We start from the raw sequence: 25,629 nt of genomic DNA on the forward strand, positions 1-25,629 counted from the left end.
CTTTAAAAATCCAACTGACTGATATTGCCATTGGCAATCTAAACGTCTCGGTGGACGGATACAGTAAAAAGTATTGCATTCATCAGTGATGTGGTGACAGACCATGGAATTTACATGGACACAAAGTAAAGCTCTAACGGGCGTAACAAACGCACAGTATTCAGCTGTTGTATCTACTCCGGTCATGTGCAAAACAAAACCTCAGCATATTGCATCACTTAAAAGTGCTCTTTTAAAACAAAGGTGCCCGCATTCGTCAGTGAAGCGATTAAACCCCCGATTCAGTGTTGAGATGATTTCTGCTCCAAGAATCCAAAGGTGGAGACTCTTACTGAGCTGTGTCTTAACGTAAGGACTGCAAGCATCTCTAGCCAATACTCTTTACCCAATGCAGTCACACAGAGCAGCAAGAGTTGTAGCCACCAATGGAACCACGTTTACAAAAGAAATAAAGGTTACAGTGGTTAGACCTATCAAAGTGACCTAGGGAAATCGTCACAAAACACATCTGTACCAAAATTATAAAAAAAAAAAAAAAAAGAGAGAGAACATTCCATTCCGGAGAATTTAACGACCTTTTTATCTGCGACCCGTACTGCAGAAATTATGCCCCAGCCTGCTACTGTACAAATTATTAGAGACAGAAAACAAGACGTCAAGAGCAAGATTGTACCATGTGATAGACATCTGAAACACAACAGTGCTTTGGTGGCAACTGGGAAGAGGCAGGGAGATGTTATTGCTCTGTTTCTGTGGAGAGACGGAGACATATTGCAAGTCGAAACATTTTAGTCAAGAGTTGCCTGTCTGTCTGCCTCCCAAGATCCAATCCCACAGGGAAGGAGGATGTGCAGTATGCGATTGCCCAGGCAGGCCCTTCTGTGTCCTGTACCTTCTCTGTACAAGGCACTGACCAAAAACAATATATTACAACAAAAACTAATGAGACATGCCGCACAAACCCCCTGACCATGAGCAGGTTCAGTCTGTGCTGGATAAGCTCAGTTGTTTTCTTTCAGACTGAGTAAACAAGGAGGGTGAGAACAGAAAGTCAGCAGTACTGGACACAGTGCGCAGTACCTGCCACAGCTGAAGGGCCTACTGCTCTTTGTCAGGAAGTGAGAGTGTGAGGAAGGATGTCCCTACCCCCACGGCTTTCATTCGACCCACCCTACCAAACCACACAGCAGGGCTTTGGAAGAACCCGTGATGTTCATTCTTCTGATATTTTTGTCTCTGTCAAGTTCATAATTGATTACTAGAGACCCCCCTTCCAGCCAACCAGTCAAACTTCTAGCTGTTTGGGTGAAAATTGGTGCAGATTCCCTGAACCCCCCTCAGAGTGAATGTCCACACTAGTATCCTTCATTAGTGAGTCTGAAATGTTTTGCCATCGGTGGCTAAGCATTTTATCAGCAGCTAGGTGAGGTGGTGATAGGGCTCTGCAAGTATGACAGGCTACTGGGCTGCCCGTGTGGCCCGACCGGCCCCACAGGGAAGCTGAAGATAAAGGGTGAGCTTGTTGATGGGGAAGACTTGGGGCCCAGAGTGGCTGACGGGCTTGCTGCCTCCACTGAACACGACGTGGCCAGCACCTGTGACTCAAACTGCAGCAACTGGCCCATGAAGCTGAAGTTGGGCGAGATGATGCTGCGTCGCTGCTTGACGAACTCGAAAGCCTCGTCCAGGCACACGCGCTTCTTCTTCATCAGGTATGCCAGGCAAATTGTGGCTGAGCGTGAAATCCCTGCTTGACAGTGAACAAGGACACGACCATTGGAGTCTTTCACCGAGTCTGTGGGAAAGAAAATGGAAAATTTTTGTTAAATATAAACAGACCCAGAGCACACCCTCCAGTCTGAACAGTTGGCCTGAAGAATTGTTAAAAGGAACAAAAGAGAAACCGACACTGTCTAATAACTCAAAGTGGTATCGATGGTTCAAAAGCAGCCCGACACCTCAAGTGGGAGAACAGTTCTCACACCAACAGTACTGCCTGGGGGGGATGTTTCACACCCTATGCCCCACTGGAACATGTAAACGTCGACACCCTGTCATTACTAACAAGATGCTAGTCATTAATTCAGAAGTGAGAAATCAGTGGCAACACAAAGGGAGAGAATAATACTTTATTTTTTATTGCTCTACTGTGTATCATCTGATTTTTAATTAAATGTTAAATGTTCAATGTGAACCAAAACTCTTAATAAACATAAAAGTCTCAAAATCAATTCATTAAAGCAATGGCATAAAGGAACGTATTCTGGTTCTTGCATCTTTATCCAGTACCAGAAGGAACCTTGTGTATAATTTAAAGCTTGCAAAAAAATTGTTGCAATTTCTCTGTGACGTAGCTCACAAACCACCCCCCCCCCAGAAATCACCATGTGCATATATAATGACTGAAGGAACAGAGTGCTGCTGAATGGTGGATGAGTCAGACCCCAGTCCCTGAGCTCCGCACTCTGATGCATTCATACATGCTCACATAGCCCCCTCCTTTTTTTCCAAGCATTGGGTTTTGATGCAGATGATGTGTGCTGCACTGAAATCAGATCTTGAGGATGCCCCACTCTTCTCCACCACCCACAGTCTCAGAGATCCCTGCCTGAGGGGGAACCACCCATACTGCAAACTGACCCGTCCCTCTCTACAAACAGCAAGAGCCGCTCTTTCCTGCATCTCTGACCATGCTCCAGCCATTTTTAATACATCACCCATCAACGAAGCACAAATGAATGCACACGCTTTCAGGATGGAGAAATGGGTGAGAGATTAAAACAGTGGGTGTGACACGAATAACCTAAACAGACTTCTGTGTAATGCAGATGAGTCTGTTAATCACTGATTGACATGGAGCCATTCACAAGGACAAGAAAAACAGTGAAAAGCAGCAACGCTGAGCGAAACCCATTTCCAACAATTTACTCAACACCAATTTAGTCCTGCCCAGTTGATTTGCACATGCTAAGTGATTACTAGGAAAAAGGGAAAGTCCGGTCATGTGATTAGAATCAGATCAGTGGGCTCACCTATGAAGTCGATGGCTTCGATGAACCAGGAGCTGATGTCCTCCTTGTGATTGTCCTCCACTGGGATGCACTTATACTGGTAAACTCCTTCAAAGTGGTTGGGGCAATTTGAAGACACATTCAGCAGGGCAGAGATGCCCATGCCATCCAACATGTCTTTTTTGGACGCGTGAAAGGCACTGCCGAGAAACAGGAAGGGAAGGATCTCCACAGGTCCACCCTGAGAGGAAGAAAATGAGATGGTTTTGTGCCAGCTTTAGCAAAGGTTACCAAGTTACAAGATTGCATATTTGCATTTAGATTTATTCATTTATTCAGAAAAAAATAGTGTACAATTTCCTTTAACGAGAACGGTGTCCTCGAGGGTGCATGTTTCACCTAGAAGATCTTTTGTACGGAAATGGACTGTACACTACACTAATGGACTGTACACTACATGCCTCTGTCTACATACCAGCCTATGACAAAGAAGGGTCAAGTTTAGTATTATATTTCAGAGAGTGTTTATTTTGAGCTGAGCAGATGAGAGTTGCTCAGTGACCCAAAAGTCCAGTTTGTCAGCACTGGGATTCAAACCCACAATCTGTTCTACAGAGCCTAAAAGCAAGAATCCCCCCCCCAAACACATACCCCCCCACATAATATCGTCATGTTCGCATGGCCGGAAGCGGAAGCACCCATATTGATTTGAGGTCGCTGACCTGCTTTTAAGCTAAAGCCAGGAAATGATGGACGAGTAAAACAGAGCCGAGTAAAGATAGCTACCGGCCGGAAAAATAAGAGCTTAATGACACCAATCGATGGACCATTAAGGCTCCATTTTGTAGCCCAGGTTACTGTAGGCCAGCTAATGCGCTGCTGGACATTAGAATTTCCCCTAAACCCCCCTCCAGGCTGAGATGTGAGCTTGATGGTGATGGGTCTCACCTGGTCGTGTTGTGGAGTTGTGCAGGAGGTACAGCTCGTTTCAGTGCTGCTCTGAGCAGAAAGCATGGGCAGAGATTTGCTCTTTAAACAGTAGTCTGGATAGAGAGAGAAAAATCGCTCGTAGCCTCCTGTGAAGAAGAAGAAAGATTCAAAGTGTAAAATATTAGGCTTGTATATCTGAAATAGGATCAGATCACGTTAATGTAGGACTGCGATTCTTCCAGTGAGACAAAAAATTTATCTACATGTCGTTTTTTTGTCACTAAATTGCTGAAAGTCCCTGAAATGATTTTAGATTCAAACACACTTCTCTAACTGTTCCTTTATCTGAAGGATTAATAAATCTAAATATTATGTCCGAAACTGCGCTTTGCTTTATTTTATTTCCTAAAGCCTCCTGAAATTCCAAGCTATAAGCAATCAGAACACATTACAAGGTGTTTACTGTTTCCTCTTTGCCTGGAGATGGACCAGGCCTGCTGGAGATCAGATTTTTTTGAAACAAATAAAACACAGAACGCAGGCCTGCGCATATTGTCACCATATAATCACTATTCTTTATGGGCGAGGTGTTGGGAAGAAAAGAAAAACAGCAACAAAAAAACTGTTTAGTAGCCTACCGTTAGGTCAGCAAAGCCTGTGATCATGATATATATTCAAGCTGAAATGCTGCAGTTTAAAATGCGCTCCCTGATGTAGCCTAGATATATCACTAAAATCTTATTGAGATGTATATTGCGCAGAGAGAGAGAGAGAGAGAGAGAGAGATGCCCAGGGCTATCTATATGAATAACTGAATGTCTATCTATGAGAGATGATGTAAGTCCTAAATGTAATATCTATCTATCTATCTATCTATCTATCTATCTATCTATCTATCTATCTATCTATCTATCTATCTATCTATCTATCTATCTAAATAAATAAATAAATAAATGTGTTGTTTCTTTCTTACCTTTGAGAAGATAGACCTCTGTGTTAAAGGTGTCCCTGCCCAGTGCGTTAAACACCAGCCCGATGGTGCTGTCCTCTTTGAGAGTGGCCGCATCCGGAGTGCGCTCGTCGTACAGGATGACGGCAGAATAGAGGCCCGAGATCAGTCTGCTCTTCACCTCTTCATCCCCAGCCAGGATCTGGTCCAGAGACACGGAGCCCTTCGCTCTCCGGCGCACGATCGTATTGCAGCGGACGTTGACCGCGCTCCGGATGTGGCAGGCGCTGAACGCCAGGAAGGAGCGACAGTCCAGCACCAAGCACCTCGCCGTTCCGTCCTCCTTCAGCAGCCGCTTCAGCACTCCGCACTCCATTTCGCTCAGCTGTTCCATCCTAACCGCGTTGTCGTGGTGGTGGTGATATCGATAGCGTGTACGGGTGGCCCTTTGTTTGTTTTTTCTCCTCTTCTCTCTTTAGAAATGAAACAGTTGAGAAAAACACAGGTTCCGTGTTCACAGCCTCCTCTGCGCACTTATCCTCCCGAGAGCATTACTACCACAGGCGGAGAAGCTCTTTCCGTTTTTATGAATGGGCGAGCTCGCTTCCATAAAAGGAGCGCGACGTCACAATGGCGATGACGTCTTCTACTAGCACCATTCATTAAGCGCGAGCGCCTCTTCATTCATAAAAAGAGACGAGGAAGAAAGCCGCGGTGCTGGCAGCAGGGCGCAAAAAAAACAAACAAACAAACCTAATTTTTCCTAACACTAACCTCATATGTGATATTTATACATTTGTGTTTCTTAATAATGATTCATATTTGAATTAGGTAAGTAGAAAGCCTGGCTGTTTAGAAAAAGAAGAAGAAGAAGAAGAAAGCCATCACACAACCAACCCATCCATCCATCCATCCATCCATCCATACATCTATTCATTTCAGAGATTTTTTTTTTAATTATAGGATCTGAATCTGTAATCTTTAAAGCCATACATCTTAAACCTTTTCATACAGTGACCCCTTTAACTGTTAAATAAAATCCACTGACCTCCTCAGGTCAGATTTGCTTGCAGATTTGCAGATTTGATTTACAGATTTGCTTTCCTGAACATAGATTAGACTCAGGATTTTTCTCAGGATAATAGTCTGGTTATTTATTAGAAGCTCTAGTGTGTTTTATTCCTGAAATGTTCACTCACAGAACACCAACGAACAAAGTCAATAATAAATATCATAATGTTGATAAATGTGGGGTGTGGTTTCCACTGCTGTGAGAAAACTCAATATGTATAAATAAGACTTATTTGAATCAACTAGTAAAAGAAAGTGCTGTTTATACGAATAATAATCTGTGTGGAGATCTGTGGCAGAAAGTCTATGACATAAATTGAAAATATTTTGAGTCTTTGAGTGTTTTTATTAATAAAATAATAATAATGTGTTTTTAAAGTTGTGTTTTCACTAAATAGAAAGAAAAAAAAAGAAAATTGCTGCCCTTTTGATTGATGCTCCTTTAATCATTTTATTGGCACTCCATAGAAATGATCCTTTCCTGCTAAAAACAATCCCATTCCATGGAAGGTGGTGGGGATGATTTACTTTATTTTGACACTACCAAGACTGAAGCAATAAAATATTTTTTAGAACCAAAAAATTAAAATTTATTAAGCACTGATCCAATAGTGACCAATATGGTGACACAAATAATAACACAAAATGCATAAATTATACAGATAATAAAAAAAACTAAATCAGTTGTGGACAAAAAACTTTGACTAACGGATTCTGAGATTTCTTCATTCTTAATTTTCCTCCCATGAAAGAATCCAAATCCGAGCTCTCTCTGTAGGAGGCACTTGTCTTGTTTGGTTTTATTATTAACTCTGTGAACAACACCAATCATTCCATTTTCCACAGCTCTGAATGAAGACGTCGATTATTGCTGAAGACGTATTTATTATCAACACTTAAGATAAGAGTAAATGGTTCACAGGTTAATGATTGCTTCTTCTTTTTTTTTTTTTACGAATGCTAACAGACTGACCCTCCACCACAGGGGCTCTTTAAATGGACTGGAATGAGACAGAGAGAAAATCAGTCACTGGTTAGCCACGGTTAAAAGGAAGACTGTGTTGCTGTTTTTTTTTTAATGCCAAACTTTTTTTTAATGCCAAACAGAATTCTTTGAAATAAAGTGCTTTGCTGCAAAACAAAACATTCCCACTGTGCCCTGAACTATAATCCGCTGCATTGCCAACTACATGACAAACAATCCTCACACATTTGGGTTAAACTTATAACTTCTCAAACAGCTGCTTTACTTCACCTTCAGAAATGAACGTGCCATGAAACAAAAATCAGACAGATAATTTAACACATCTAGTGCCTCTCTTTACGTTCACTTATGCTATTTATTTTATTAATTCATTTCTTGTTTTTGCTCACTTTTAACTCATAATTATTTCCCTTCTTCCCTTCGTCTTCGGTTTATTTAGTCTGTTGCTTCACTGAAACTCAAATCAATCCATCAGAAATGTTACAGGTCAAAGACCTATGCGTTACTGGCTCATTCAAATATTAATGAGGACATAAGAACAGCATGGTGGTGGAGTGGACAGCACTGAAACCTCACAACTCAATTATTCCTGGTTAATATTCCAGAAAGGATATTAAAATACTTATTGGCTTATGTGTGCTCTTCCTAACAATCAGAGGAGAAGAGACTTGGTAAGAGTGTGGTAATGGTCACTCTGGTGGAGCTCCAGTTATGTGTGGAAACTTGCAGAAGGTCAAGCACACTCCACAGATTGGCCTTTATAGCAGGGTGGCCAGACGGAAGTCTCTCCTCTCCTTATTCCAAACTTTTTCCATTTTAGTATTATGGAGGACATTGCACTCTTGGGATTCTCCAATACAGCAGGAATTTTTTTGTAGACTTCCCCAGATCTGTGCCTCAACCCAATCCTGTCTCTGAGCTCTGCAGCCATTTCCATTGTCAGTGTGTATTAATAAATCTTTAATAGGTGCTTTCTAAACACTGTATATATTTACTAGCTTGTGTAGTGAATAATAAACACATTGAATGGTGATAGATAGATAGATAGATAGATAGATAGATAGATAGATAGATAGATAGATAGATAGATAGATAGATAGATAGATAGATAGAATGGGTTCTGAATGGGTTCTGAATGGGTTCTTGAATGATGAACACACTGTCTCGGAGAGTTTCCCTCATTTACAAGACAAAGCTGATTTCAGGTTTTGTACTGACCAGATGTGATTTGAGTAAAGAGGCTGCTGCGTGTAACCTGATCCCACTGAACCTGGAACCTGCTGCAGGAAACCGGCATAAATCTCACACATTTCACTACACGCTCTGGATATCAGATGGATTAATCCATCATGAGGAAACAAACAACCCAAACAAAAAAGAGGGGGAAATAAAATGAAAGGCAGACTAAAAACTGAAAAGCAGTTCATTTTAAAAATGTAAAAACGTTTCCTGTAAACATTTTTAAACTTGTTCCATGTGAGTGCTTGATGAATGTCTTGAGACAAGTCCAGTAACAGCAGAGAGAGTTAAATGTGAATATTCTGCTGCAGTCTACGCCTAGTGCTCCTGCTCTCCATTTAAAACATTTATACTGAACCCGAAGAACCCGCCAACATGATCATTACTACTTTATGAAACAATAAAATGGCATCTTTTGAGTGCAATATTAATAGCTGCTGACAAAATCACTAATGCACGTGTACCTTTGTGTGAACGCTTTCTCTTAAGCTTTGGGAGCTGCCGTGCTCTGAACTCTCCGGATGTTGAATGGAAAACATTTGCATGATTTAACACAAGCTCATTGACGACTTGCTGCCATTTGCATTGTGTTTTGCCATCACAGGCTGAGAAGAGAGCCGAGAGCCGAGAGCCGTGAGCCGTGAGCCGTGAGGCGAGACATGGTCATTATTCACCCACAGGAGGTGATAATGTTATTACAAGGACACACCCTGGTGCAGAAAGCTGACAGAGAGAGAGAATGTGGAATACACACATGCTCACACCTCAACAGGCTGCTCATTATCTGGCCTTTTATTCTATTATACTGTGGTGTGTTTGAGAGAGAGAGTGTTTGCACATACTGTTATGTGGTAAATAACGAGTGTTTGGGTTGCTTCAGGCTGTAAACTTAAATTCTACATGTTTAGGGGCAACAGGTTATATCCTGACTGTAGTGGATCAGTCTGGACATGCTCTGAGGCTGCTGAGAAGATTATAACTTCTAAATCGAATGTTCTTGACCTCTGAACTGGCTTTGTTGAGTTCTTCACTTCAATTAATTTGTAAAAGACTTTTAACAATGGACACTGTCACAAAGCAGCTTTAGAGAAATGACAAGTTTTAGACTATAAATTTAATACATTTAATGAGCAAGCCAGAGGTGATGGTAGTGAGGGAAAAACTCCATGAGGCGATATGAGGAAGAAACCTTGAGAGGAACCAGACTCAAAAAGGGAAGCCATCCTCATCTGGGTGACACTGGAGAGTGTGATTATAAAATCATTTCCTTCCTATAATTGTGTAAAATATAACTGTGTAACAATGTGTATCATTCTAGTTTTAACATGAAGCATATTTTGTTGACGTTATCAACTTCATGGTCTCTAAGTGCTACTATCCACAGCAATCCCATGGATCTCTATGCTGTCCATGTGGGATCATCGTCACAACAGTGAGCGGCCTTCAAGAGACAAGAATCCAACCAGAAGTAGGGCATGAGGCTGGATCAGGCAGGTCCGGAGAGCAGAAGAGATGAGGATCACTGGAATCTCAGGAGTAGCATGTGTAGCTTGAAGGAGAGACAGAAACACAGATTATTAGGTACGCTTATTATTACTTAATGGTTAAGTCCAATGTGTATTGTATGCAGAGTGCAAGCAGGGACTCTGGCAAGACTAGCTGTGCCAGCATAACTAAAATGGACAGCCGGAAGGTGGCACAAACATGAGGGCGTCCTGAGACTTAAAGCTGGCAGCCGCTTTACCGTCACCTGCTCACTGCTGAGTATGACCTTGAAAAAGAATGACACTATTTTCAAAGGCTGCTACTTATTTAGTCTAGCAGAAGTGATTATATGTGTTGTGTTATTATTGTCATAATTTGTTAGAAGCAGTAACACAAACAACCAAAATCCATAAACCAACACTAGATATAACACAGAAACATGCCGAGTATAGACTAGGCTGTTAAACACAGACACACAACAACAACAAAAGCTTGACAGTAAAACATACTGAGACCAGGATGTAAGTAGAACAGGTTTATGGACTCATTAGGGACATCCTGGGGCTGGTGGGTAATGTAGTTCAGGGTCAATACTTTCTTATGAATAAAATAGCTTCTTTTATTGTTTTAACCCCTTTCACATGCTCATATTTTTCCATGTAAGGCTGCATATCTAAAATACTAAAATAAAGTCGCATGAATATGCCCTTCATAAAAATAAATACCAGTTGATTGTGTCTCAGACTGATGTACCTGGTCTTCAGTCAGCGACTGAGCATGTGATATCCAATAAGTACCTCCTCTTTCCGATTTGAGCTTCGCTCTCAGGTTTGCTGTCGTGTTATTTGTATGTTGACGTGTTTCACACTTATGGGCAAGTGTAGGTTTCTGACTAAGTGATGTCAAGCTCTTGTTTCTTTAAAAAAAACCCACCAATCAGGTCCTGTTTTGAACAGATGAGAAGAACAAAGATGGAGGACAAAGTGCTGGTGAATAATTGAGTCTTGTGAATATAAGGAGATGTTGAATCATTGCATTGCCACTGTAGTGTGACTGCACACAAGGAGGTCGAATGACTAGCTAGGATGGAAGAAAAAAATACAAAAAAACCCGATTGAAAACAAAGTACCCTTAATTAGTATTATGTTGTTTAAATGTGTGTGATCCAGATGTGCAGATTATATACACACAGTCCTGATGGCTGCCATATTTGCTAGAAATGTAGCCCAAGCAAAATTCAGACAGCAAAATAAACACAGATCTATGTTTGGGTTAATTCACTCGATCCACCTCATGGACAGTTGTACTGAACGTTTCTTAATCCTCCACCAGGACATTGTGACGTGGGTGGAGGTGAAGTTGTCGGCCTAGCCGTTAGTGTAGCATTGCAGAACAAACTGAATTATGTATGTGAGCCTTTGAATGTTTCAGAGTGGAAAGGTTTTGCTGTGATGTGATGTGTGTGTGTGTGTGTGTGTGTGTGAGCTCACTGTGCAAAGCTATGCCAATCTGACATGTGTCCTGTCGCCATGGCAGCCAGTGCACACGTGTCGTGCACAGAGCTCTTTTGAGGAACTACATGTGAATCTGAGGTAGCTGTCATAGCAACGGAGGGACGGCACATAGAGAGGTGAGGACAAGTTAGAAGTGGCAGTGGACATGTGTGGTTTCCTTGAACCTAGTCATTTGACGTCAAGCTGTGTGTGTGTGTGTGTGTGTGTGCTGCAAATAAAGTGGCATCTTTCATAAATCTCTGGGATCCTACTAGCCCATCATCCTTTCTTTCTGTCTCTCGGAGTTGATCTGATAAGCAGGAAGGGCTTTGGCTTTCGGCTCTGAAGGATGAGTCACTCGATCCACTTCTGTCGTATTCATTAGGGCCGTGTCTCCCAAACGCTGTGCAATCTGTCCATCTCTATCCCCTCCCACCACTTCACCGTGAAGCCGACTCACATTCCCCGGCCTCTATGCACCTACTCTCCTCCTCCTCCACTCTGTAATCCAGAATGAAAGCTCCGACTGTGTCTGCATGCGGGTGAGAAAATCTGTGCCAGTATTCAGGGGTTATGAGGTTACTTGGCGAGTTATTCTCTTGAGAATTGCTGGCATGGTTCACTCTCACAGGCCAGTGTTGTGCTGGACTCTAGCTTAAGGTGGGCCTTGGTTTACTCATTGAGCTTCTCGAGACCACCCAGTTAATCTGCTAGCTTTAAGAGTTTTATTGATGATACACCAGAGTGTGTGTTTGCTGTGTTTGTTGTTATGTTTTACTGCTCCATGCCACTTCTTTTAATTAGTTAACCAGTCTAGATTTCATCTCTCTCTCTCTCTCTCTCTCTCTCTCTCATAGTTAATAAAACAAGACAAAACAAAACAAAATCCCCAGCTTGCCATGTTACTGAGAAACTACAAAGTGTAAACTCCTCTGTCCTCAAATCTTTCTCACAGAATGTTACAAAGCACTGAGACTGGAGATTCCTTCCATAACTGATAAATAAATAGATTTTCACTGTTTAATTTAATCTTAGATTATGTGCATGTACAAGTCCCTGTGCTGTGTGCCTCATTAACACTGAGATGTTTTTTTTTTGTGTTCATTAATAAAACATCATTCTGTTCACTGGTCCAGGAGCTGAAAAAAATATAATATGTAATAGCCCTAAAAAGTCACATTTCTAGAATGCGTAAAAAATGAAATAGGTTTTAACTAAACAAAATGAACTGACCACAACCACGGCTACACTCAGTAACAATACCCTTTTATTTTGTTCAACTGGTGGAATTCATAAAGTGTCAATGAGAATCCTACAACAAGAAGGATAAACAAATTTAAGTAAATAAAAATGTTTTTTTTTGTTTGTTTTTTTTTAGTCTGCTTCCTCTTTAAGGTTTCTTCTACCATTTCAGAGAATTTTTCCACATTAGGAAAAACTGATACATTCAACTTTTTGATTTTTACATTTACAAACTTAAAATTTAGATCCTGATTTTATATATTTTATGATTTTATAAATTTCTTTAAAGCTGTTTTGTGACGATGTCCATTATGAAAACTACTATACAAATAATATAGAATTGTATTGAATAAACAGCCAAGTTGAGCATTCTTGGAATTAAACATCAAACTACTAACCTAAAGGTGTGAAAAGCTGATATTTGTGCTTAGCTATATCCTAAATAATAATAATGTAGAAGACCAAAATTTGGCATCTCCCAAATATGTGAACAGGAACTGTGACTGAACAAACGTCTATGCAGTTGACGGAGATGTTTGCCTGGTCTTGTTAGATATTTAGTGTTTAAATCAGATATTACAAGATAAAAGGAAAAGGGCAACGGGATTGAATGTGACGTAAGTCTTACTCCGTGAGTATGATGCACAGAAATGTCAGCATTAACACTCCCTCTTTGCCCACGTGTTCATTCTTGACTGTGTTTTGCTTCCTGATGATTAGTACATCAGTCATGCGGTTCCCATTGCTGTGGAATCTGTTCTAAGGAGTGTCACCTATTCCCTCTGGAGTTGTGTTTGAACAATAAACCTCATTGGAACATGTGCCAGTTCTAACACGTGACTCATCTACTTCTCTGGAAAGGAAGAACTTGAGCTCAACTGTAGCAAAGTTGTGAAGCCAAACATTTCTCTAGCATTACTTGTGCTCAAAGGGCAATTAATAAAATGATTTACATTATATATAATTAATAATAAAGCAATAAAAGATATTTGAGGGATATTATACAAAAGCATGAAGTCCACCTCTGTGAGTTTTTATTCGGCAAAAAATGTAAAAAATGGCTGGATAATTATACATAACAGTAAATGTGTGGGATTTTGTGTAGAAATCTTACTCAGCTAAAATGAACGAATGTATGTAGCTTGCCTTAAATGAAAAAGTGCATGATGTTGATTAAAAATGTAGTCAGGATGTGTTTCTTTAAACATGGAAAGTTACTAATATTTTATTAAAGAGTTATGGAGTGGGGTTAGTGTGTTTTATAAAATCTTCATAACTGTGGTTAGATAATTTCATTCCTTTACTTTAATACAAGTTCCTCCTTGAGCACATCTGATGCAAGGACCTTTACTCTCCTTATCGCTATAGTTTAGTTCCAAACATTTTGTCCTTTTCTAAGTACAAAGTGACATTTTGGCCAGTTGTAGCTGAGATATCTAACTGAGCATGCTAGCCATTCGGGAGTGTAGTCATTGAGTAATCAGCACAGTTACAGTCCTCTCTGTAAGCACTGTAGGGCAATGGCAAGAACCTTCTCTTGTTTTTGCTATAGACATTTAGGTTTCAGATCAAAAGGTAAATATGAGACATTAGATCAGAATTTTAGCTAAAGCGTGATTAAAATATGATTCTACTCTTGGCTTGAGCTCTGAGTTTTGCATGTGAAGTCTGCATTTGTTGTTAAAAAGGATAAACCAACATGAGGACCAGAGAGCTGTAGAGCTATAGGAGATAGCTGAAGCTGAGAAAAGATGGAAATTCAATGATAGACACTGCACAAACACTGGGCATAGCCAATAGCCAATGGCCTGAAAAAGAAAGAAAGCACCGATGTACCTGACACCGAAGAGATTGGCCAAGGAAAACACCTGCAATATTGTGAAAGCTGTGAAGAAAAACCCCAAACAACAGTCAGTCATCACCAACAATCTCCACATGGCAGGGTGAAGGTCTCCCAGTCCACCATTCAATGAAGACTTTGAGAAATATAGAGGCCATTGCACAAGATTTAAATATCTCATCAGCAATATCAGAAGGACAGAATGGAATTGAGAAAGAAATATGGAGAGGAGCCACAAAAGCTCTTTTTTCCACTTTAACCGCTAGCAAAGTGATGGAAAGAATGATTCTGCTCATGATCAAAAACATATGAAGTCATCAGTCAAGCATGATGGAGGTAGAGTCATGACTTGATCTTGCATGGCTGCTTCTGGAACAGACTCACTGATCACTACTGAGGATGGCACTCATAATGTTTGCAGCAGAATAAATTCAGAAATCTAAAGAAACATTCTGTCTGCCAATTTACAGAGAAATGCATGCAATCTAATTCGGAGGAACTTCATCATGCAGCAAGACACACTGCTAACACAATAAAGGACTTTATTAGAGGAAGCTGTGGAAGGTCTTAGCCTTACCAAGTCAATCACCAGACTTTAACCCAATTGAGCAGCACTTCACCTCCTGAAGAGGAAACTGAAGAGAGATTCCCACCTAAACAATCAACATGTGAAAGAAGCTGCAACTGAAACTTGTAAAAGCATCACACTAAAAAGATTGGTGTTGTCACTGCAGTTATTGTAAGCAAGAGATATGCGAACATACAGTATATTTTACTCACCTAAAATGGGATGAATATTTCAAGATGTTTAACACATCCAGATGTTAGGAAAATTATAGCTGAAATTCGTATCGACTGAATCATATTCATCTTTGGATCCCAAAATACTTTCCGAGGGGACATTATGTACTAATTATACACTAATTATAAAAGTCTGAAGGTCAGCACAGTGGCACAGTGTTGTCTCCTCACAGCTCCAGGGTTCGATCCTGAGCTCAGGTTACTGTCTGTGTGGAGTTTCACATACACTTCCTGTTTCTTCCAGGTCCAAAAACATGTCAGTAGGTGGGTTTGCTATACAAAACTGCTCGTTGGTGTGAATGTGCATATGCACTGTGTTCTGTGAAGTTTTAAGTGCCATCCAGGGTGAATTCTCCTACCTCGTACCGAGTGGTACTCTGGATGACTTAATAAATATTAACACTGATGATTTACATTTACAGCATTTGGCAGACACCCTTATCCAGAGCACCTTACATTTATCCCATACAACTGAGGGATAAGGGCTCAGGGGCCCAACAATGACACCTCTGTTGTCCTGTGAAACTCCAACCTTCTGATCAGTAGTTCAACACAGTATCCACTGAGCCACCACTTCCCCGATGCAGGACAAATAGATATAATTCTGATGATTTCTGATTATTTTCTTAAAGCGTACAAGAAAATTCATTTTCTTTTCATTTTCATCAATATTCTGTAAACAGCCAATTAAATATCCAATATCCAAGGTTAAATAAATAAATAAATAAATAAATAAATAAATAAATAAATAAATAAATAAATAAATAATAGCAGCTGGCACTGCTTCTTTGTTGATCATGTAACATTACAGGTAAAATAATTTTTAATATTAATTAAAATTAAAAAATAATTATAAAATTAATATTAATTTAATATATTTTTAATAATTATTTCTAAAATTCACTAGACAACATCATACATAAGATAGAGTCAGAATTGGGTAAAATTGTGCAAAGATTGGAATACTTTAATAATTACTCACTTAAAGCTTGGAATCTAGATGAGCTTTGCATTAAGGATTTGTCACTGCTGTAATGTGACTAACGCAAAACAGAATTTGTGGTTTTGGTCATGTTCTGCCTTTTGTGACATGCAGCCGCAGTACAGGCGTGTACAGGGCGTTTTTTTCTGGTATGCAAAGCACCATGTTCAGGCCACTACACTGTGGTTTCCTCAGACTTCTGCCCTGCAATCAATCCTATATCATTCTCTCACTTACTCTCTGTCATATGATCCCATGTTCACACACACACACACACACACACACAAACAAGCTTCTGTGCATGTGAAAGTCACATCCGGCTCATTCAAAACGCCCTGCTTTGTGTAAGCAAATCACAGAAGGCAGAGGAAGGATGGAGGTCAGGGCATGACTGAAACGCCAAACTGATCATTCTGTGTATATAATGTTCCTGCATGCGCAGTCGTTATTGCCAACTGTAGCTCTGTGGATCGCCCGAGTCCATCAACCGACTGGAGAGACACATAGACAGTGTGCTGAAGAACCCAGGACATGTGACAGGATTACAGAGGACAAAGGACACACAGAGGAATTAATATCAAATGCCACGTGAGTGCTGGTGACCTCGGATACAGGAAACGGAGTAGATTTGTGACACACAGCTCTGAGTTTTAATTCAGCACTTCGGCTCACATGCACCAAGAAACCAAAAATCGATAACTAAGCTGAATGAATGTATCTGTCCATGCTTACATTACTACAAAAGAAATGTTGTAGGAATATTTAGAAATGTTACAGAAGAATGCTTTTCAAATGTCCGAATCGGTACTTTTTGCTCCAAAAAGTGAACGTTTTCTCACAAAAAAAAAAGTGAACGTTTTCTCACTAAAAAAGGTTTAGGATCTTTTGCTCTCTCACCACTAAAAATGTAGAAATGGTGTAGGTGTGTTTATAAAGGTTACATAAAACAATGACAATTTAGAAAGGATAACAGATTCCATGTTGTATGAATTGAAAGTATCAAGACTGTTTGGCAACCCAATTAACAGAGAATGCAGGCCACGTGTTCAGTACTGTATTTTAACTAATGTGTTGCACAAATAAAATTCATGAAATGTTCTAAAATAATGCCATATAATAAGGATTAACATTTCTGCAACTTAAAAAAGGACGGCAACCTCTGTAGCATAAAGCTATGAGAAAACAGGGTCATGTGTAGGGTTGCCAGATTGCTAAAATTTCTATAAAGATGCTGTATTTTTCGTATTTGTTGGCTGATAAAACATATATAATATAGTTAAAGTTCCCTGAATTGATAAATAAACCTTTATTGCCATTAGAAATGTCCATCCAACCTGGAAACCCTGACCCTGTACAATATTGTAAGACTGCGTCTGCTTTCCTCAACCTCCCCCGCCTTCACTTTAATCTCCTGGGTAAACCGATTAAAGCAGGCCGAACCTGCGAGAAGGGATTAAGTGAGAAACTCCATTCATCATTGCTAGTCACTCGATTTCATCTCAGTTAGCTCACTTTATTGATCGCATGAATAAACATCCACTAAATACCACCTAATCCACACTGACCACATAGGAACATTTACAAGTGATGAGCCCTCACAATGAAATACCTTTAACACAGATAAATGGACAGACAAACATACTACTAGATAGATAGATGGAGAGATAGACAGACAGACAGACAAAGAGACACAGAGGTCTAACTGACAGGCAGACAGACTGATTAGAACTGTCAGACATGACAGAGAGACAGACAGATTGATAGATATAAAGATATTTACATAGACAGATAGAATGATAGACAGACAGAAGTACAGGTAGCTTAGACAGACAGACAAACAGACCCCCAGATAGGCAGACAGACGGACGCAAAGCTCTGAATGGGGGACAGACAAGTGATGTAAAGGTAGACAAACAGACAGACAGATATATATATATATATAATCAGATAAACAGACAGAGAGACAGACAGACATACAAGCAGATAGACACAGAGCTTTGACATACAGATTGAATTGTTGTCCCATACAGTGGGTTTTACAGGCGACTGATGCAGCACTGATTTTGTCATCTTTGCACCAGCTCACAGATTTATTTTCAGCTTTATTCGCTAATTATCAGCAGAGCCTCAATCCAGCATGAAGAAGTCAGATGACTCAGTGGATGAGGGCAATCCTTACGCTTTTGCTCTCACTTTTCACCTCGAAACAGAAGCATTTATGAGGAAGAGTGAGGTGTGATTACAGTCAGTGTGTGTTTAACAGCTTCACTCTTTCACTCTCAGGTACTGTGTGTTCAAATGTGTCATCTCACCTTCTTTTAATGTATTTTTAGGGCATGTGGTTAGGACTGCGGCTTCACCATCTGGCTTGAGCATCTGGGTCTTTACTGCAGAGGTTTATGTAGCAAACACACACACACACACACACACACACACTGAAGTTCTCATTGAGGTTAAAACAGTGGCTTGGAGAAAAACTATATACCATTTCCCCTTTACTCCATACTGTAATTGACCAGCTCACTGTTTGGTGTCAAAAGTTCACTTCAAGGCTAATGTTCCTACAAGTAACGGAAACCTGAAAACTTTTGTGTAAACATCCGCTTCAAATTAAATCAAGTCCAGTGATGTTGCATGTGTTTAGAAAGTGTGGGTTTAGAAAGTGTGACTTCCTGTGATTTATATACATAAACTAGTGGATAATAAGCTTTACTATGTGTAAATGTTGGCTCTTCTTGGTATTTAAAATTGTCTATCTAAAAACTACGCAGCGTAATATCATTTGAGACAAGGTACTCATATGGACAGGCAGGTTGATTCGAGTTTCCTGACAAGATTTTTACTCAACATGAAACAAGTTTAATCGATAAAACCCTGAAATAAAAGCTACTGTAACAGAAAATAAATCAAAACCATCTGACCAATCAGATTTGAGAATATAGTGTAAGATATTTTAACACACTACAGATTTAAATCCATCTGTTTGAGCTCTCATCGTAATCTGAATGAGAATCAGTTGCACCCGTATCCTGTACAAATTTCCCAGAGTCATCACTTCTTCCACGGACATCTGCTTGTTGTCCACTTAGGACAATGTGATTATGACCGGTGATATTAAGGTGGCAAGAAGGAGATCCTTCATTTCCTTTTCAAGCTCTTCTTGGCTAACAGGAGGTGACAAAGGCCAGACACAGGAAGACTCCCATCTCTGTGAGTGAGAGGAGGAAGCAGACTTAAAAGAGAAGAGCCCTGGCACCCGGTTTACTCTTCACCCCACCTCCTCCTCCCCCATCCCTCTTTCTCTCTGTGTTATCGTCTCTCGCTTTCACCAGAGGTGATGATGAGGAAGTAGAACATTCTAGCTGTTTTTTTTTTTTTTGAGCAGATATTCGGCCGGATACATGAAAATTCCATCATCAAGAATGTAATTGTATTGAAAACTGGTCACTGGCTGTTTGGTCATTTTAAATCTCACTTCTCAGCTTACACACAGCCATCTCAGCTGTAGAAATTGAGAGAATATATATCAATATTTATTTACAGTTTTTTTTGTAGGAAATAGGTATTTATTACATTTACATTAAAAATAATGAATTAAAGCTTGGTGTTAGAAGTAAAATAATGAGTGACAAGGTGGACATACTGCTGTCACTCCGAAGGTGTGTATATATATTTATTAAAGATCTTTGTTGTTGTTGTTTTTTTATCTCTCTTGAAAATAAGACAACAAAAAATGCAGCTTGTTATCAGTGTAGCTTGTCATGTTATCAAAAAACCTCAAAACATCAACTCCTCTGTCCAAAAAACATGAACTTAAAGTTACAGCTTTACCTCTACCTCTTACTAAGTGCTGACACTGGAGACTCCTTCCGTAAATAATGTCCTCACAGAAAACCTCACTATTATTACACAACACATTAATAAACACCTTGTGATCAATCAGATTCAAGAATATAGCAGTGTTGAAATGTTCCTTACACAACAGGACGACACCATGGGATGATGTATGCAATAATAAATGATCATTGTTAATTCATTATTGTTATATTTGTTAATGTGTCACACAAAGTAAATAGTTTTAATGTAAGTTGGTACATGGATATTTTGCTTCAGTCAGAATTTTGTCTGAACTCCATTTCCCAGCAAACATCACAACCTACAGATAGGGCTGCCATGGACTACAATCCCCAACACACACACACACACACACACTTTGAGCTGTATACACTCGTGTTGTTGTTAACAAGCCTTTGTAGTTTGTGATCGTCTTCCTCGTTATCAATAGTGTTTCAGCTTTTCTCGTTTTGCTCTTGCCTGAAATAGTTTCATTACCTGACCATTGCTTTCTTTGAGTATGTCAGTTGATTTGAATGTGTGCCTTGTGTTTATTATTATTATTATTATTATTATTATTATTATTATTATTATTATTATTATTATTATTATTAAAACTGCCAAATCTGCAGTCTTTTTGTTCACTGAGTATTTACACTGAAATAAATGAAAGCATGTCATGTGAAAACGTTTGAAATACAGGCAGATTTCTGAAATTATGACATTTATTATGACATTATACTACTTTTAAGCATTTCATCCAGAATAGAAGAAACATGATCTGCTGATAGATATAGATAATGAAATGCACTCACGCTTGGTGTCTTTTCTCAGCAATCCTACAGCAAACAAACATGGAGGACCGAGAACTAGTGAAAAGATGAGCCTTGTTAGTCAGTGACTATAAGGATATATATGGCATTGAAGCCAAAAAATAATGTTTCCTTGCTAATTATTGTTACTTTGCTGTATCTAAAAATAACAATGTGAGTATGCAATCTGACGTTGAATTTTAGTCGTGACTTCAAACAGTCAGGTAGAACAAGCAGCTTAAATTCTTACATTCTGCCTCCTCTTCACCAGAGTTAAACCAATACTTATCTCATAATAAATCTATTACACAGAGCAAGCTAGGCTAGTTAAATAGCTACAAGCTAGGACTTAGAGAGCAATGCTATCATGTGAGCTGCTTCTTTATCGTATCACACAAAATGTACTCAGGCATTCTCGGAAATAAAAAAAAAAAAGCAGCTCAAATGTGCTTTAATAGAGGACTACTTATATCTTAAATATGGGATCTGAGACCATATTGAAAATCAGATTTTTCTTCAGCAGGTGTTAGTTGTAAAATATTTAATAAATATGTCTTGAATATTAAATCTGCAATATTCTGAGCTATTTCAAGGTTTCTACTGAACTTGACCATGCTAAATGCTTTGTACAGAAGGTCAGATTTTCCTCATGTTGAATCTCTTGTATTGAAGCATGTGTTCAGATGACATGATGATGGATTTGATCTAAAATGGATCATAAGTGTTACACAAACTTGTGGACTCAGTACTGAAAGTCATCAAAGCAAAAACGGGACGTAAAAATACTCAGAAATACAAAGATTCATGTAAACTTTTCACTCAAGTTGTTGTTAGTAATATAATTTGTAATGGAAATTGTTGTACAAAATTAGAAAATAATGCAAAATAGAAGCATTGTAACTAGTGGTATTGGACTTTTGGACCCAAGTTTATATTTAAGGTTTGCTGTTACTGAACTTGATTATTTGGGCATTGCATTCTCTCTGTAAATAATATCTCTTTAATCTAATATGACTCAACTGCCTAATCTAATTCAGTGTCTTATTCATTTCTCCTGGTTGAACAGTTTGAGTTGAATGTTACTCACGCCATTTTGTAACCTTGTGGTTCAAGACCTGTGGTTAGTTGAGGGTTTGATGTGCTGAAAGATCAAGGACACACAGAGAGAAGTGAGGAAAGTGAGAGAAGGACACAAGGCTGAGGACGAGGGGGGTGTGGTGGATCACAGGGAGGCAGATGTTCTGTCTGGACTGCCCAACTTCCTCTCATGAGTCTGTCACATAGGTGACGTGTGCTCTGCGAGGCCCTGCTTTCATCTGGGTGCCGCACACGGCTCTTATTTGCGCTGGCTAATTTTTTCAGGAAGCCAGAAAAACAAAACAAACAAAAACAGGAATAGTGCAACCTTTGCCTGTCTCCCCTCTGGCTTTCTGAAGAATATGGTCTGAGTTTGGACAGGCTCCAGGAGATCATTCAGCCACTGAGCTGATATGTGCCATTGCCTAACAGCTCCTCTTCCTGCCAGGATGGCCTTCAGCGTACAACAGCAATCTGACTCTCATACTAACAAGGATTTAACCCTTACTGAGCCTTACAGCACAACTTAATAACACAAGATTGTGTTTCTGGTCAGATAGTTGCTGAATTATTTGTATCAATCATTTCAAGCTTATGCGCCTAAATGTGGCTGAAGAACTACTTTACCCATATACTGCCGAGCTGTCGCTATTGGGCCCTCGAACAACCCTCTCTGCTCCTGGGGCATTGTATCTGAATCTGGCTGAATCTGCGCTCTGACCACAACTTCCAAAGCTGGAATATACAAAGAAAAGAATTTCACTGTGCTGTAATGTATCCATGACAAAATAAAGGCTTCTGCATCTAGAGTATTTCCTTTCTGTCTATAATTAGTTTTCTTAGTTAATTAGATGGCTCATGTTCTGTGGCTAAACAGTGAAGATCCAGACACCATGTTCTCACCGTCTAATCTCTCATACATCGTTGGCTAATTAAAGACGCTTTCATGCTTGTGTGTCTTTTTTATTCACAAAAAAGCATGCAGGTGATGTGTTTTCTGTAATGATATGAGGAAAAGCAGCTCAAACATCAAACAATATAAACATAATTTTTTTTAAAAAAAAACAACCAAAGTTTGAGCTCTGCCATGTTAGCATTCGATTAAAAATAATAGTTTAAGAGATGCATGTGTTTTAACTCTGGTAATGAGCTCCATGTTTAAGAAGCCTCCTGTCTGTTTGTGAGGGGGGAAAAAGCAAGTGTTGTTTAAGTCTCCTGAGGGGCAGGGACATGAGGGATATAAGGAACTTTTATCCATGCCATGGCCTCAAAGAGCACCTGAGCTTCATGGTGATGTGGGGGGAGGGGATAGCTGATCGAGAGGGGGGCAGGAAGGCCTCACTGCGTCCTTGATTGGCACTCGTGCTCAGGAAATGATAAGGAGCTAAAGTAAACATGTCGGGTCATGTTGGTGGGTGGGGACTGTTCCCAAAAACATGTCACAGCCACCTTATGAGCAGCGCAGGAGAGGAAAAGCCCATGAGCTATTTACTCCAACACAAACAACTCTCCACCCCCCCACCCCCACACAAGCCTTTAATTACCCCCATTACAGCAACCCTCATTCAGCTACAGGATGAGCTGCCCTGATTAGCCACAAAAACCTCAACAGAACTGAATAAAATGCCTCACATTTCAAAAAGCCTTAGTACAAAGTGAAGAAGAAAGCAAATTGTTCTTTCAGTGTCGCAGTGAGTAATGAGATATTAATAGTGAAAGAGTGGTAATATTACATAGAAAGATAAAACCTGATAAAGTCTGTGTCAACACCTCGGTTATTTTTAAGTTGTGCAACACAGCATAATAAAAATGATCACACACACACACACACATTTGCAAGTTGAACTTTGTAAGTTCTCACATTTTAAGTGTTCTTTTTCACCTGCAATGCTTTTGAGCTCATGCTGTTTCCTCTGCTTGCAGTTCTGTCATCTGTCCTTTTGTGTAATTAGTTCTTTTCTTTTAGACAACATGTGCTTATCATATTTACTTGTACTTTCTCCTTTAAAGGCAATTTGGGTAAAAGTACTAGAGTAAATAATCCACCTCTTTCACATTCATATCAGCCCAAATAGAGGTTAAGGAGGAGGAGTTACACTCACCTGACCACATTGTAGGTTATAACTGGCGATCACATTAACCCATCTCTCTCTCTGCTGTGACAGTTCTAGTTCTTGTGGTTGTTTCTGTAACCAGGGTTATTCCACTGATGGTCATTATGGAAGGGTCTTACAATGTTTTGCGACAAAGACATGAGATTAGAGCTTTTGGAGCAGAAATTAACATCTCTATAAGTCATAATTTTTAGGTTTTAAGCCCCAAAAATCTCATAGGATTTGTTTACACAATAATAATAGTTTAGCAATATTAGCTGAAAATAGCCAGCTAGCACAATACAACACAACGTTGCTTCTCCAGGACTGAATATTGATGTCATTAGCTAGCAAATTATCTAAAAGCTAGCAAATGTTTGGTTGAAGATTATATTGTGTATTGGTGCAGTGGTCTACTAATGAAGGCTGTCAACAAACATCAGTTATATTAGATGAGTTATATTAGATGTTGTTTCTAATTTACATCCAGAATGTTTCCAGGTTGAGCTAAACAGGCCTTCATTAGACCTAGTTAGATTACACACCACACACCACCCAGTTTAGCAATAATGTACTTTGCCTGTTTCCATCTCCCACAAGGACCAGGGTTTGGACTTTGGGAGGCACTTTGGTAAGAAAGCTTAGCTTGGTCTTGGGTTAGGTGTTTTAACTAACTAAGGTTATGAAAAAAACATCAGTGAAATACATACAGTAAAATATTATTTATTATATTGTAAAAACAAAATAAATATTTAAAGAATACAAATATTTTTAAAAACACTAAAATTATGTTTTTATTTTTAAAGTGTATATATTTTCTCATATACATATTTCATTGCGTCTTTCTTGTTATGGCCACAAATACAATATACAGAGAATGATAATAATCATTTCTCAATATGTTAGTAAAGTGTTGTGTGTAAATATTTTCAGAATCCAAACCAAACAAAAAAATGTGCAAATGTTTTTATTAACAATGAATTTCTTTGTACTGGTATGTATTTTAATATTAATTATTATTTACACTGGCAGCACAGCTGATCTACATTTAGTCTGCAACAAGCTCTAAAACAACTGAAAACATCAAAACAGTGAAAAGGAAGCAGTATGCACTGAGCTTTCCAGTAATTCAGCTTAGATATTGGCTACAATAAACACACGCTATTGCTTTCTCCTTTGGGGTGCCATTACTTTTGACTGAATAGCTCCTCTTAAATTATGGATTTCTTTCATGTAGTTTCACAAAATGTAACTCAACAATTTTCACAACTAACTGCATTTTCATAAACATCACGTACATCTTGTGTAAATCCTTCTATAAACAATTTATACATCATTTTCCTTCATATATAGTAGGACCCAGTGATCAAACATTACAATAAACAGTACTCTCATTGCTATTAATATAAACCGCTGTCAGATTTATTGCTAGTAGAACGGACTACTGATAGTACTGAAAGTACTCCATGTAATAGTCTAATATCAGCTAGCTCACTAGCAACCAAGCTCCTTGCAGTGAAACAGGTATTTTCATATTAAGCTGATGAATCTGCAAGAATCAAGGCCACAACAACAAACAGCCTTTTGTTGAGACTCTCATGGCCTACATGAAAATCCGATTTCCTGCATTTCCTTGCTTTTGTGAGTCAGCACAGAGGTCAGGGCATTCTGTGAGCATGTACATGGATATTTCTAATCCACACAGATGATGTGTAGCTCATCTGCGTTTTCACGATAAGAGAGTGGCAGTGAGTATACAGAGCTCCGGATCATTCCTGTAACACA

At 39.3% G+C, this 25,629-nt stretch overlaps 1 protein-coding gene and 1 long non-coding RNA gene across 2 annotated transcripts; both read right to left on the minus strand.

Annotated features, from left to right (window-relative positions):
• Positions 1–24: 24 nt before the first annotated feature.
• Positions 25–5,462, minus strand: dusp4 (dual specificity phosphatase 4). The gene is made up of 4 exons (XM_058415033.1): positions 4,915–5,462; positions 3,960–4,087; positions 3,033–3,252; positions 25–1,795 (listed from the first exon to the last, which is right to left on the minus strand). The coding sequence occupies exons 1-4, from the start codon at positions 5,282–5,284 to the stop codon at positions 1,413–1,415; spliced, it is 1,101 nt and encodes a 366-aa protein (XP_058271016.1). The 5' UTR covers positions 5,285–5,462; the 3' UTR covers positions 25–1,412.
• A 2,566-nt stretch (positions 5,463–8,028) lies between these two features.
• LOC131368802 (uncharacterized) lies at positions 8,029–23,850 on the minus strand. The gene is made up of 4 exons (XR_009207193.1): positions 23,634–23,850; positions 22,379–22,486; positions 20,678–20,731; positions 8,029–9,734 (listed from the first exon to the last, which is right to left on the minus strand). It is a non-coding gene; the product is annotated as an uncharacterized LOC131368802 (long non-coding RNA).
• Between the last annotated feature and the right edge of the window lie 1,779 nt (positions 23,851–25,629).

Source organism: Hemibagrus wyckioides, linkage group LG18, assembly GCF_019097595.1.
Source record: "Hemibagrus wyckioides isolate EC202008001 linkage group LG18, SWU_Hwy_1.0, whole genome shotgun sequence".
Taxonomy (NCBI): Eukaryota; Metazoa; Chordata; class Actinopteri; order Siluriformes; family Bagridae; genus Hemibagrus; species Hemibagrus wyckioides.

Coding starts and splice junctions, on each gene's coding strand:
- dusp4 (XM_058415033.1), bottom strand. CDS start 5,284: ATGGAACAGCTGAGCGAAATGGAGTGCGGAGTGCTGAAGCGGCTGCTG. Junction 4,088..4,914: donor AGAGGTCTATCTTCTCAAAG/GTAAGAAAGAAA, acceptor TCTTCTTCACAG/GAGGCTACGAGCGATTTTTC. Junction 3,253..3,959: donor CAACTCCACAACACGACCAG/GTGAGACCCATC, acceptor TCTTCCTCTCAG/GGTGGACCTGTGGAGATCCT.